At 25.6% G+C, this 16499-nt stretch overlaps 1 protein-coding gene across 2 annotated transcripts; it reads left to right on the plus strand.

Moving 5' to 3' along the window:
* Nucleotides 1-6: 6 nt before the first annotated feature.
* Nucleotides 7-15856, plus strand: LOC126901749 (uncharacterized). Of its 2 annotated transcripts, XM_050678490.1 has the most exons (5): nt 10-203; nt 320-349; nt 4685-4862; nt 8542-8787; nt 15557-15856. In XM_050678490.1, exons 1-5 carry the CDS (start codon nt 93-95, stop codon nt 15628-15630), a joined length of 639 nt encoding a protein of 212 aa, XP_050534447.1. In that variant the 5' UTR covers nt 10-92; the 3' UTR covers nt 15631-15856. The 2 variants fall into 2 exon arrangements, with proteins under 2 accessions (XP_050534448.1, XP_050534447.1); XM_050678491.1 differs by lacking the exon at nt 320-349 and having other exon boundaries at nt 7-203.
* Nucleotides 15857-16499: the final 643 nt, after the last annotated feature.

Below are 16499 nucleotides of genomic sequence, written 5' to 3' on the forward strand. Positions count from 1 at the left end.
TGTAATAATCTATTAACAGTTATTATAAATGTACAGCATATTTTTAAATGTTAATTAAATTTGACTTTTTGCCGTTATAATCGTAATTAAAAATGCGTTTCTACTTTTGTTTTGGAATTTTACTTGGTTTTATTAATTTAATTATCATACCGAAGTTTTCAACAGGAATGCCAAGCTCAGGTGGTTCAACTTCTAATAATGAGGTATAATAAGTATTTATAAACATTATTATTTTACACGATTATTATTTTTTTAATATCTAAAATATTTTGCAATTTAAGATAATAATTGTAATAAAAACAACATAAATGTTTTGTAGAGTAATCCTAGTGAAGTCAATAACAATGAGGTAAAACAAATATTTATAATTATTATTAATATTTTATATACTTATAATAATTGTATAATAGCTTTAGTACCTATACAAAATAATTCATTTTAACATTTTCCACTTGATTGTTTTTAAAGTAATTATTAAGCTATAGGAATGTCAACTTATTTTTTTGAAGTGGTATCATACGTATTTAACTAGCTAACCACAAACTTTATGTATAATTTTATCATCAATATGCGTCATTGTAATTTGGGACAACAGAAAAATACAGTTAGAAAAAACATTGAATAAATGTGTTTTTGTAATATTTCATACACACAGGACTTTTGTTATTTAAATAATTTATTAAAGATATATTATTTATTAAAGATAAACGCCCAAAAGAGCAAAATACAGTATTATTAATTATAATAAAAAACGTACAATTAAAAAAAAAGAAAACATTAAATTAATAAATTTAAGCTTAAATTCTCAACTTAATAATAACACAACATATAATACATTAACTATAAGTACAAATATTATTGTGTAACATAAGTTATTAATCAATTTTTTAATTTAGCATTTATAAGAGTTTGTAACCTAGTTGGTCTATCATGAAAAAATCAAAATTACCCAATGAATTACCTGAATTTAACATTCTGTTAATCGGTGTAAAGAATGTTACCATAATAATAAAACATTATTTCAACAAAACAATCATACGATGTTGTATTAATGGTACTTGGTATTGTTTTTTAGTAATCAAAAACCAACATAATAGCAACATTTTATAACTTAAATTGCACAGTGGGTTATTACATAAAAAAAAGACTGCTCCATAACAATTTTTGGACCAGTACTTCAGAAGTTATTACAATTTTAAATTATATACTGGTGGTGAAATGTGTATATGTCAATATTTATTATTAGATATTTCTTGGCTTTAGCTATTCTTCCGTAAAGGTTTAAAAATGCTAATATCTTTTGGAGTACTGGTACAATAGTTTTTATTGACTAATTAAATGTGTTTGTTTCCAAATATAAAATCACTCCTAAAATTTTTAGGGGATGATTCTAAAAATTAAATAATCATTGATAATCTGTTTGTATAATATAATATACTTGGACATTTAATTTTTATCGATTTGGATATGATTCAAATTCACATAAAAACTCCGTGCCAGAGATTCTTTTAATTATTACCCTCTCGATTTGTTTAATATAATAATTATGTTAAAAAATGCTTTTTGGTAATTTTTATCTTCCTATACTACTCGATTTTTTTTAATTATTAAATATTTTTTAATTTATTCCTTATACACGTTATACGTTATAAATTTTTGTTTTTGTTGAAATCCTGAATGGATTCTTATCACACCATAATATAAACAGTGTGTAAAATGTAACAAATGTTGTTATAACCTAACTGCATGAGTAGCCTTGGCTAGTTAAACAAGTAATACTATTTGCGTTACGTCTTGTAGCTCAATCTGTGAATATTGCGCAAATAGCCCTCAACATGTTGTGGTATGCACAAAGTACCGGCGGCACATAACAGTAGGGCACTCACCTTACACGAGTGCCCTAGAAGTACATCAATGTCCGCAGTGCACTGACAACACTTACTAAAAGTACGACAGATCATTTGCCTTGCAACAGTGTCTTTAAACGTGTCGTGATATCCGCAGAGTACCGACGATACTTATCAATAGGGGACTTACCTTATACTAGTGCCCTATACGTATATTGACCTCCGTAGTGCGCCGACAGCATCATTTAGAAGACGAAAATGAAGGTTAAGATACGGTTAGGGCACGCCACGGGGTAATGACACCAATAGATAATTACTTATTTTCGGTTACGTGAATTATGTCTATCGCAGTTGCGCGCAAGTACTCGTGCAGATAGTTTTTACTTAGAATTGTTCTAAATGTAATCGTATTGACAATTAATCAATATTATTGTGTTATATATAATGTCGTCTATTGCAGACAAATATATTTTATGCAACAAAATAAAAAAAAGTTTACTTGTTGTAAATAATCAAGACCAATTATGATTTGCTTTATTTGGAAAAAATTAATTTTTACACAAAGAAATTAAAGAACTAAAGAAAAAAGTTATTTTTCTATACTAAGACTATACGTCTTCTTTTGTCGTCTTGGTTCTTGTGACTGGTCAGTTGAGAAATTACAGGACACCCTTATGATCTATTCTGCTCGGAAGGTAGCCATGATCCCCTCCAGCTTATGTAAGATAGCTTGTCAACCAGTCCGGGCTACCTGTCTCTATGTTCGCCGACAGTTTTTTAATGTGCAACAAACATATTTAATTAGATTATAAAATAGAAATGACGAAACAAGTCAATGATTAGTTGATAACAATATTTAATAAATTATTTCGGAAGTTATAACTATTTTTAAATATAGAGTGGGAGTGAAGTGTGGGTTATGTTATTTTTATCATTAAAATCACTCTACTGTGCTCCACTCAATGTTTCAAGATGTAATAACAGCTGAAGATCTAAATTTATTAAAAAAGGAATTTTCTTATTTAGATCATTATTTACAAGCTATTTAAATAAATTTGCTTTATCATTAAAAATATAAAGTTGAAATTTTTGTGTAAATCAGAAATTAAATTTGAATTTAGGGAGACTGAAGTTGAAAAATAATTTTACATGCATGGATTTACATAAAAAGCATAAAAAAAGAAAGCTTATTGTCTCAAGTATACCTATTTTTCATCATAAAGTACTCTTAAAAAGCTTTAATTTGGTATAGATTTGAAAAACGCACCCTAAGCAGGGCTTCACAGTTTTTGAAATACGTGATTATTGTGTCTCGCCGAACTATTATCGGTCCCTTTTGTGAATTTTGCGTTCTCTCCACCATTGCTAGCCCTTGCTACGTGGTTCTATAGTGCACCAAGCTCATAGTCGCTTTAATGGCTTAACCACCCTGGTGATTCGTCGTGGGTTTAGAATTGCTATACCAGTCTATGCCATTGTGTGCCCTTCGTGTACATAACAAGTGCCTCCGTTTGTATCGACTACCCTTGTAGTCTTCAACATTTTAATGTAAAGTATTCCAACTGTTCATTTATCACCGTCATCAGTCATCTTTCATCTATTGTACGTTACACAGTTAAGTTTTATTTGTTTATAATTATCATATTATATTTTATCTATTTTGTTCAGAGATGCCTTGTTGGCCAGTTTAGTATTAAGTGACCCCCCCCAATCCACAATTCTATGATAGTTTATATATATTTTGTTACTTTAATATATAATTCCTTGTCTTGTAATTCTTATTATTTTATATAGTGTAAGTACCATCCTCTTATATACAGTCCACTCCCTATTTCTTTCTCCGGCATAATTAGACAACCCAACCGGACGTGAACTAACCCGCACATTATAACTGGGCGCTCTGTTCAAACATATAATACATTAGCTTTAATTTAAGTTATATATATAAAAGTGTCAGACCTTCCGGAACATTTACAAAAGTTAAGTTTAAAAAGTTAATTTTTTGTGAAAAAGTTGTCATTTTAAATCTCCCCTTGTGGGCAGGTTAAGGGTTAAATTTATAAAAAAAATATACCAAATGAATGGTAATGCATCTATATAAAAAAAAATTATATTAATATGTTCATTTTTAAAAAAGTTATGGCAGTTTTAAATAAAAATATTGAAAAAATTTTCGGAATTAGCGATTTTAAAATTTGTAATTTTTTTGGAGGTTTCCCCCATTTACAGGGAACGAGGGAATTTTTTTCAATTTTTGAGGGTAATGTCTTCGACTAGATACGATTTGTGATCGTTTGACGTATCATTGAAAGAAATCGGTTTAATGAGAGCTGAGAAAAAGTGGTAACAGATACAAAAGAAAACACATCATAGTAAAATTAATACTTTCTCAGCTTCGCATAGAAGTTAAAAAAAAACTTTTATATACGTTTGACATAAAAATAATAACTACTTAGTTATTTTTAAAAAATTCTCCGTAAAAATTACTTTACTAAATTATAAAATATCAATTTCATATTATACCTAATTGCTAAAATAAATATTTATTCATATATTATATTTTTGAATTTAAGAATTACTAATCTGGATATAATTAAGAAAATAGAAGTTGATGTTTTGTAATTATCCATCAATTCCTTATAATTAAACATTATCTACAGATTTGAATTGAGGCGTTTCTTATGATAGTGATTTTATTCACTGTCAGATATTATTTAAAATTAACCCAATTATGCCACATTCAAACTGTGCTACTGTTTTTATATGTTAACTTAATAATTATTTATTAATTATTTTAATAATTGTCATAAACTAATTTATAATTGAAATTTTTTCAGGACGAGTGTCCCATAGCATCTTATTATTTAAAGAGTTTGTTAGAAGAGTTATTGATTATTAATGGTGGTGATGACAAGGCTATTCGTGATGCATTTGAAACTGTAGTGAAATTATCGAAATTTGATAAAGACACACAAAATAATTGTGCAGAGTTCCTTCAGACGATAATTGATTCAGGTATTGGATAATTATTTTTTAGCTTCGACACGGTCCTACATCGCTTCGTGTTACACGGAGTTCCACGTTATGTGCCATTTTTTCAGCCGTCACCCTACTATGTGTTTATGGTAATTTGACTGACTACCAGCGCGTGCCTCCGCAACAGTGCAAAGTGCAGCAATTACCGCACGATGACTCACCGCAAATATACGCGAAAGTCATCTTCGTGACTCCACCTAATTCAGATCAAACCGCCCGCACCCACTTTTTGATCTTTTGAGCTTAGATGCGAAGCTGAGAAGATTTTAGTTTTACTTAAAGTATTTTTTAACACCCAATCTCAGTTCTTGCTTCGCAAATTTTGATGAAATAAATGTCAAAATATCACTAATTGTATCTAGTCGAAGAAATTGCCTTTAAAAAATGAAAAAATTTCCCTCGTTCCCAGTAAATCTCCAAAAAAAAATTGCAAATTTATAAAATGTTAAATTTTGACATTCTTTTAATTTTTTTTTCTTAAAACTGCCATAACTTATTTAAAAGTAAACAAATCAATATAATTTTTTTTTTTAATAACTTAGGTATTTACCTATGTTTTGTACGAGGCAGCTAGACCGCGGGACAGCTAGTTCTGCATCGCACTAGAATGTCGTTTTACCTTAAGCCTGTTTAAATCGCTATTATTTATGCTGGAGTGGGTCACCTAGGATATGACGGCTAACGGTATATCCAATAAGTAACAAGAGTGAACAATAAATTAATAACAATTAACCACATATATTAGATAGTATTTAGAGAGTATATTAAATTTAAGGGGTTACGGGGTGGGCCTTAAATCCTCATGGTCGACAAAACGGCATAAAACAAAATAGTTAATCTCAATTAAAACAAACAATAAATAACATTAAAAATAATATATACTCAGCTGAATAGATAAAGTTGTTGATAGTGATGAGTGGGCTGTATGAGATCTTGTAGTAATGGTGTCGAACATCTGAGAATCACGAGTCGGAGTGTAGACACATTTATAACACATAAATCATATGACTGACTAGCTTACGACAATGAACTCTACAACGTGACTATAATATTTTACAAACTCGTAAGAGACAAAATGTTAACCTAATTTTTTGTATTCTAATACATTTACACACATATGTCGACCGATAGTGATAACCAGCCGATGTCGATCAACAACCGCGAAATGAGGGGAAGGTGATTGGACAGAACGAAGTAAGCGCGCGCTATCTACGAGTTTGCATACGGCGCGAACACTATGAATACTCCAATCCCATAAGCGAATAAGGCTGTACCTTACTAACAGGTGGCAAATCTGTCATTAGCGGTTGTGGATACGCTACTCTATAACTCACGCAAGAATACATAACACGGCAAATGGCTGACCGACTAGAAATAATCCAATATATTTTGATTATCATCGAGGAAACAAATCTAGGACCGACTGACAGTAAACTCACTGTTATAAGAAACGCTTCGATGAAAATCTCTCGATAGCCATTGATTTTAAAAATTGATGTATTATTCAAAAAGCAACATCAACTCCTATTTCCTTAATTATTCCTGATTAGTAGTTCATTCATTATAAGTATACTATATGAATTAATACTAATTTTAGTAATTATACTTACTATGAAATTGATATTTAACAATTTAATATTGTAATTTTTACAAAGAAATTATAGAAATTATGAGGTAAATGTATATTACATTATTAGATAGATGAGATACATCTATCTCAAACATGTATAAAGATTGAAGGACTTGATGCAATACTTTCCAAAAAGTAATTTTTTGTTAATTATAAATAAATATACTGGTATACAATAAATTTTCATAAAAATTAAAAATGTATTTTAGCAAAACTGAGAAAGTATTTTAAATTTATCGCGCTGATTTCAAATCTGCAATTAGATTTTTTTCTAATACCTCTAATTTTTGAGATTATTATTAATTAGTAAAAACAAGTATTTACATAAAACAAAAAAATGTTAAAATGAAATCCATCAACAAATAACCAGATTAAACCAAGATAAAACTAGACACGGAATATTTCTGAATATTAGTATGTTATAGAATACTATTGGATATAACTATACGGAATATAGTTCTGAATATTTCAGTTTTAGCATATATTTGAATACGAAGAGTTACATAGAAATGATCACTATAATTTTTATTGTAATCATTTATTTCGATCATAACACAAAAAAAAATATTACTTTAACGAAATTTTGAGCTTTTCTCATAAATTTACTGTTAATAATAATTATATTAATTCCTAACCACGTATCAATCTAAACAACACTATTTTTTGTATCCTCACAATATTTCCAATTAAATGATATCAATTTCAAACTTGCAGTTGAGCTAAAAAATTTTTTAAATTTTAAACGTTCATAAATATCAACTTAAAATTCATTTTTTTAATGTAAATCTTCATTTTTGCTAATTAAATACTATCTCAAAAAATTATAAAATACAAAAAATTTAATTGCAGATTTTAAATCAGCGAAAACATTTGATGTAGCAATGTATATTTTGATCTATGATGCTTAAATTTTTTTTAACTTCAATTATATAATTATTTTGCGTATTTCAGCATAAAAATAAATTCTATACTCCTATTATTTTTGAAGATACATAATTTTAAAAATGCATACCTTGAATAAATTATTATTTTTTTTTTTTAAATTGTGTTTTTTTTTTGCTTTGGTTGTCAACTTCTTATAGTAGAACAATCGTCGGCACAATTTTTTTTATCTTGTAGTACATTTAAAAAAAATTAAATTTGATGTAAGTTTGATGAACGCATTCGTAGCAAAACATATCCAAAAATGGTGATGACAAAAATAAATTTAACATTTGTATGTGGTATTTTCTAAACCCTTCCTTGCACTTAGATTTTTCATTGGATTGTCATAAAAGCATACCGACGAAATAATATTTTCGTCAATTATACTCTATTCCAATTCTAATAAAATAATTGTTTTCAAAAAGAAGTTATAGCAGTTTTAAAATGTAGAAAAGTTTTATTGAAAATACCGTTTTAAACAGTAGCATTATTTTGATATATTTGTCTAAATCTTTAAAATTAAGGGTTTTTTGAATATTTGGTCGGTAAGTTTTTGAGGGGACTATTTAAACTAGATATAAAATATGATAATTTGACATATCCTTGAAAAAAATTAGTCAAGTAAGAGCTGAGAAATTTGAATGACAGACACAAAAATATAACCACATAGTAAAATAATTATATGAAACGAATTAACTGGAAATTATGAAAGGAGAAAAAATATCAACTTAGAATCGCTATGTAATAAATCAAATATTAAATGCTTCCTAATAGCCAGGCATCTGGAAAGGGTGAGTCATGTGTGGCGAGCCACGTGAAGTATAATCCGAAAAATACTGATTAATAATCCAACTGGCAAGCGCCCCAGGGGAAGGCCTTGGCAACGATGGGGGGATAAAGTCTGAGAACTCCGAACCGGGATTGGTTAGTTTTCTTAATACGACAATGCAGTTTCTACTAATTTTGTAAAAGAACTTTCAAATAAATTTTTATAATATTTTAGATTTTATGGGTGTGAAAATAGTTTTTCTTTATGGTCTACTTTTATTCTGCGATTTAGATTATTATTCTATATAAATAAATTTTTTTTTTGTATTTTCATAGGTGATGAAAAGAAAGCAATAGAAGATTATGCTTTTAAATTTTATATTTGGAAGAAAAATAATGTGGACAATTTAAGACAAAAATTATATGAAGGTGATACAAAGAAAGATGGCACCGTCACAATAGATTATGCAAAAAAAAGTCTTTTGGAATGTAAAATCATACAACATGTACCTGATTTTGATAATATCTATGACTTTATAATCACCCAAAATTTAAAGGACAAACATCATGTCAATTACCATCGTAATTATCATACATTTTTTTAAAAATCATAAAAATATTTAAAACATATTTTGCAATTAAACTGGTTGTATTGAAGTTTTTTATCTATACTCTTTTATTATTATTTTAAACAATTTTCTTAATAATATTTATTGAAAATCAATAATTTATAATTAAAGTTTAATTATTTAGTTTATAATTAATTCAGGGTTTTTATTAATTTAATAGTCATTTATACATTATATTAAAAATAAAGTACAAGAAGTAACTTAATAAATGTTTGAATTTTTATACAATTTGATTCAATATACAGGGTGATTTTTTTATCATAACCCACTCAATTACTTGCAGAATAATAACAATTTAAACATTTTTTTTATTATTATCTTTAGTTACACATTATTCTTGAATTTTTAACTATGTAATACTTTTTAAGTTCATCCCTTATGCCTTGGAAGGGGGTCAACTTTGTTTTTTTAAATGGTAACACATATTTTTAATTTAATAAAATGTTNATGTTTCTTTAAATGGTAACACATATTTTTAATTTAATAAAATGTTTGAGTTTTTAATTTAATAGTAAATGGCATTTGAATTTTTAATATAACTTAATTCGTTTATTAGATATAATCATTTAAAGTTTCAAATTTTTGAATTAATATACAGGTATAATACACAAGGGATTACAAATACAGGTAGCTAATTGGTTTTTTATAACATCGATATTAGCAGGTACACAGCATTGTTATTATCAATTGTAGTAAGACACAATGTTATGAGTATATAAATACACTAACTGACAATACAGAAAATATATCTACTGATAATCATAATTCATAATAAACAATCCGTGACTGAGACAGCAATGTCTTAAAAATACAATTAGCTACCTGTATTTACAATCCCATGTGTATTATACCTGTATATTAACTCAAAATTTTGAAACTTTAAATGTTTATATCTAATAAGCTAATAAAGTTATATTAAAAATTCAAATGCCATTTACTATTAAATTAAAAACTCAAACATTTTATTAAATTAAAAATATGTGTTACCATTTAAAAAAACAAAGTTGACCCCCCTCCAAGGCATAAGGGATGAACTTAAAAATTATTACATAGTTAAAAATTCAAGAATAATGTGTAACTAAAGATAATAAAAAAAAAAATGTTTAAATTATTATTATTCTGCAAGTAATTGAGTGGGTTATGATAAAAAAATCACCCTGTATAAGAAATTTTCAAATTTTTTTATTGATCATAATTGAAATTCGTAAGTTGACTCTGATTACATAATTTGAAGTCTATGATACGTAACATAGGCTTCAATTAAAACAATTAAATAGATAAAAAATTTAAAAAATGTGATTAAAACATTTTTAAAAAAGTGTTATTAGGGATATAACTAACCTTGGATTAATTATATTAGCTTGCTTAAGACTGTAGGTATGATACGGGTAAGTAGGCGGACCAAGAGTAAGTTCATGATTCATAATTTACTTATAAATGAGTAATGATAAATATCATATTCATGAATAAAAATTACGGACAATTATTATTTTTTGATTTAAAATCAATCTTAATTACACACTTTTAACAAATATTTTATAATTGTTGCATATTAACAATTATTACTAACATTTTTGTGTTAGATAAATTAATTACTGGTTAGTTACAGTTCAAACTATTGTTTTGTAAAGCTATTATTCTTTATTGTAGCATAGGTTAATTAGCATGTATTTTTAAAGGAATTTTCTCCTCAAATTTTCAATATAACCCTCGGGTCAGGGAATCTTGACGAATTTGGCATTTTTTAAACAAAAGTGTATTAGTTTCGATGCGAAGCTAAGAAGGTATTAATTTTACCATGATGTGTTTATTTTTTTTTTTTTTTTTATGTCTGTTGCCACTTTTTCTCAGCTCTCACTGGACCGATTTCTTTCAAAAATACGTCAAAAGATCACAAATCGTATCTAGTTGAAGACATTACCCTTAAAAATTGAAAAAAATTCCCTCGTTCCCCGCAAATGGGGGAAATATCCAAAAAAATTACAAATTTAAAAATCGCTAATTTTCGAAATTTTTTCACTTTTTTTTCTTAAAACTTCCATAACTTTTTGAAAAATCAACAAATCAACATAATTTTTTTTTATACTAAAACCTTAGATATTTACCTTTCATTTGATATCATTTTTTTGAAAATCTATCACTTAACCTGCTCATTGGGGGGGATTTAAAATGGCAACTTTTTTACAAAAATTAATTTTTTCAACTTAATTTTTGAAAATGTTCCGGAAATACTGCGTCCTTTAAACATATATCAAATTAAAGCTTATTTTATGTACTATAAAATGAAAAAAAAAAATTTGTCCCGACACCTTATCTTCTATGTGCAAATGGCAGTCGAAATTATAAAAAAAATGTAATATTTGCGATAAAAATCACCTTTTAATTTAAAATTTTTTGTACTTAAAACTCCCATAACTTTTTCAAATATTAACTAATCAAAATAATATTTCTTTATATTGAAACCTTAGGTAATTTCCTTTCATTTGATATCATTTTTTTTTGAAAATCTAACACTTATTCTGCTCACAGGGGGGATTTAAAATAGCAACTTTTTTACAAAAACTAATTTTTTCAACTTAATTTTTGAAAATGTTCCGGAAAGACTGCGTCCTTTAAACATATATCAAATTAAAACTTATTTTATATGCTATAAAATGAAAAAAAAAAATTTGTCCCGACACTTTTTTTTCTACATTTAAACGGCTGCCGTAGTTAAAAAAACACTATTTTTGTGTTAAAATTTTCGATTTTCGATTTTAAATTTTCAACTTAAAAATGCTATAACTTTTTGAAAAATGTATATATCAGCACAAATTTTTTTTTTCTAAATACATTATAAGTACATCTTTCATTTGACATACTTTTTATTAAAATTGGACAATTTCCCCTTATATAGGGGGCGTTCAAAACTTAAAATATTGTAAAAAACATAGATCTTTTTCAACTGAACTTTTGAAAATGTTCCGGAAATACTGCGTCCTTTAAACATATATCAAATCAAAGGTTATGTTATATACTATCAAATGAAAAAAAAAAATTTGTCCCGACATCTTATCTTCTATGTGCAAATGGCTGTCGAAAATTTAAAAAAAAATGTAATGTTTGCGATAAAAATTACCTTTTATCGGGATGTTTTTTGTACTTAAAACTGCCATAACTTTTTCAAAAATGAACAAATAAAAATAATATTTTTTTGTATTGAAACCTTAGATATTTCCCTTTCATTTGATATAATTTTTTTTGAAAATCTAACACTTATTCTGCTCACTGGGGGGATTTAAAATAGTAACTTTTTTACAAAAAATAACTTTTTCAACTTAATTTTTGAAAATGTTCCGGAAATACTGCGTCCTTTAAACATATATCAAATCAAAGGTTATGTTATATACAATCAAATAAAAAAAAAAAATTTGTCCCGACGACCTATCTTTTGTGCGTAAATGGCTACCGTATTCAAAAATATGCAATTTTTTTTTTAAATTTTGTATTTTATTTTATTTTAAAATATCTTATTAGGGGAATACACTGACTTTCAAGAATATTATATAATTTAATTGACATAGAATAAAGTTCATAAGACATACGAAATTATACTTATTAAAATTTTTTTACTTTTTTAAAGTCGAAAAAGTAATTTTTAAATTTGAGTTAGCTTAAATAGCCAATTTTATCGAGCATCAAAAGCAACGAACAGTTGCCGAATGGGTAACATCTTGATCTTTCACGCTTAGGGTACGAGGTTCAAATCCGTCTGTGGCAATTAATATTTTGCATTTTTTTTTGAGTTTGAATAAAATTTTCAAATCATTTGATATTTATCTCATTTAGATTTAATAACTTCAATAAATATAAAGGATCCTATCACTATAGTTTCCCCTCGTGAGAAGAAATTTATATTCATGTTAATATTATTTTACTATGTGGTTCTTTTTGTGGCTACGATTTATTTTGCCAACCCTCACTAGACCTACTTTTTTCAACGATACGTCAAATGATTCATTTAAGTTTATGATATTTAAGTTAATGATTAGTTTAAGTTATTACTCTTAAAAATCAAAAAAATATTCCTTATTCAAATAAAAAGTAGCTTAACTAGATTTGTCCATACAAACAATTAAAATCATTAATTTTTAATATTCTTAAATTATTTATTGTCGAATTAAATTTGATATGATAAAAGTATTCAACTACAAAAGTCAATAATTTTACTTTATAATTTATTAATTTTTTAACTCTATTTGTGTGTACTACTACCAGTCTATAATATGCCAAATTTTTTAGTAATATGTTGCTATATAAATCATAAATTTAAAAAAAAAATGATTTTTAGTTTCACCTGAATTTAACGATGGATTTTTACAATTGTAATTATATTTTTGATAATACGCTCAATTGAGTAAATATTTTTAACTACTTTGGTTTGATTGGTTCATTTAATTAAAGTAAATTATTAAAATTAATTAAGTTCTGAATATTTCAATTGCAGAATTTTTTTAAACACCAAAAGTTATTAGGATATGATTACTATTCTTCCTATTTCAGTTATCTATTACGATAAAAATGCAAAAAAATCGAATTTTTCTGATAAATGTACTGTAAATAGTAATTATAAAATTTCCAGATTGCATATTAATCTTAAAAATTTCATTTTTTTCAATTTAATAATGTCAATTTCAAACTTGCAAGTTGAACTATAAGTTATGGTAACAAATTCATTTTTTAGCTTCGATGCGAAGCTGAGAAGGTATTTTTCATTAAAACTTTCACTTTAAAAGACAATAAAAAATAGGTTCAAAATGATTACCTTTAACATATTAAAAATCAAAATCAGTATTAATTTAATACAATTTTTTTTGTTCTTAATTATTTTTTTTTATATGTAAATACTTATTTTTTAATAATAAGTAATAATATTAAAACTTAGAAGTAATAGAAAAAGTTTAATTGCACATTTGAAAACATCACGAAAAGTTTATTTAGAAAAGTATATTTTTTTTCTGATGAAAGTTCCTTTTGTTTAGTGTATTTATTCATAAGTAACAAAATTTTTTTATTAAAAAGTATTGCATAAATTCCTTTAAATTTGTATACGCATTAAAAGTATATGAATATACAACTCCTTTTTATTTTTATAATATCTCCGTAAAAATTACAATATTATATTATTGAATACCACTTTCATACTCAATTTAATTACTGTAATTATTATGTATTCATATATTATAGTTATAAATCGGGGTAAAATTTAGTAATTATAAAATTTCCAGATTGCATATTAATCTTAAAAATTTCATTTTTTTCTATTTAATAATGTTAATTTCATACTTGCAAGTTGAACTATAAGTTATGGTAGCAAATTCATTTTTTAGCTTCGATGCGAAACTGAGAATGTATTTTTCATTAAAACTTTCACTTTAAAAGACAATAAAAAGTAGGTTCAAAATGATTACCTTTAACATATTAAAAATCAAAATCAGTATTAATTTAATACAATTTTTTTTGTTCTTAATTATTTTTTTTTATATGTAAATACTTATTTTTTAATAATAAGTAATAATATTAAAACTTAGAAGTAATAGAAAAAGTTTAATTGCACATTTGAAAACATCACGAAAAGTTTATTTAGAAAAGTATATTTTTTTTCTGATAAAAGTTCCTTTTGTTTAGTGTATTTATTCATAAGTAACAAAATTTTTTTATTAAAAAGTATTGCATAAATTCCTTTAAATTTGTATACGCATTAAAAGTATATGAATATACAACTCCTTTTTATTTTTATAATATCTCCGTAAAAATTACAATATTATATTATTGAATACCACTTTCATACTCAATTTAATTACTGTAATTATTATGTATTCATATATTATAGTTATAAATCGGGGTAAAATTAAGGGAATAAGTGTTATTGTTGTTTTTGAAATAATCTACCAATTTCATTTTTTTCTATTTAATAATATCTATTTCAAACTTGCAAGTTGAATTAAAAGTTATGGTAATAAATTTATTTTATTTTTATTAAAACTTTCTATTAAAACTTTTATTAAAGGACAAAAAGAAGTAGGTTCAAAATGATTACTTTTAACATATTAAAAATCGATAATAATTTGAAAATAATTAATTATAAAAATTATATATTATATAATTAAAAGAATTACTAATCTGGATATAATTAAGGAAATAGGAGTTGATGTTGGGTTGGGTTGGTTACATTTTTAACTTTATAATGTTATAACTCATTAAAAAGTGTATGAATCAACACAATTTCTTTATGAGAAATAATATTTTTTAATAATCCCTTTTTCATTCGACATACTTTATCTTAATCAGGGTATTAATAAGAAACTAGCAGATAATGTAGCTTTTGTAATTATCCACCAATTTATTAGAATTAAACACTATCTACAGATTTGCATCGAAGCGTTTCTTATGATAGTGATTTTAATCACTGTCAGATTAAATCTATACTGGACCCAACTATGCAACGTCCCCACTATGCCGCGACCCCACTGTGCTGGGTTTTTTAATAATATATTTGTTTTATGTGGTACTTAATACTTATATGTTACAATCCAAAAATATTGTTTGAACTTTTAAAGAATTCTCATGGGAATATTTAAAACTTATGTTCGCTGACTTATCCGGGTAACTTATATATTTTTTGAGGGGAATATCAACTATTTGTGAAATGATAATAAATTTATAATTTTATTTCGTTTCAGAGATGCTTGAAAACTTTATGGTTAATATGGAAAAATATGACTTGTTATATCCGACTAAAGAGAATGATACATAAATACTAATAAATACTTGAAGGAGCTCATAGATTATAAAAATATAGTAAAACTTCATTAAAACTTTTTGTTCCATTTATTTATAAATGTTTAAATTGCTATAAATAAATTGATGTTAAATTTATAATATTCAGAGAAAATATTTTTCTATAATGATGTTTAATTTATAATATGTATCATATTTATTATAGTTTATTATTAAATTTATTATAACAAATATTATTACAATTAATTAGGTTGTTATTTAAAACATAAATTGATTAAAATTTACAAAAAAAAAATTTTAGTTAAAAATTAAAATTTTAAATTGTATTACTATCCATATATTACACACTATTCTTAAAATATATGAACAACTAATTGATCATTCAATTTAGCTTCGATGTGAAGCTGAGAAGGTATTATTTTACTATGATGTTTTTTGTGTCTGTTACCTCTTGTTCTCAGCTCTCACCGAACCAATTTCTTTCAACGATATGTCAAAAGATTACATATCATATCTTATCGGAGACATTACCCTCAAAAATTGAAAATATTTCACTTGTTCCACGTAAATGGGGGAAATCTCCAAAAAAAAAATACAAATTTAAAAATCGCTAATTTTCAATATTTTTTAAATTTTTATTCTTCAAATTGACATAACTTTTTCTGATGTTATTATATATATATTCATACATTGTTATTCCAGTTTCTTTTAAACATTTTTAGAAACTTGTATATATTGGTTTTAAATTTCTTAGATTATTAGGTTTGCTAAACTCAAAAATGCTTAAATGGAAATTTTTTCTAACCCAACATCTTGAGATAAAGTGAGGATGTAAGAATTTAAATAAGGTTACTAAACTTTTTTCAAATAAAATCCAATAGGTAG

The sequence above is a fragment of the Daktulosphaira vitifoliae genome, unplaced genomic scaffold (assembly GCF_025091365.1).
Source record: "Daktulosphaira vitifoliae isolate Bord-2020 unplaced genomic scaffold, ASM2509136v1 Scaffold_3, whole genome shotgun sequence".
Lineage (NCBI taxonomy): Eukaryota > Metazoa > Arthropoda > Insecta > Hemiptera > Phylloxeridae > Daktulosphaira > Daktulosphaira vitifoliae.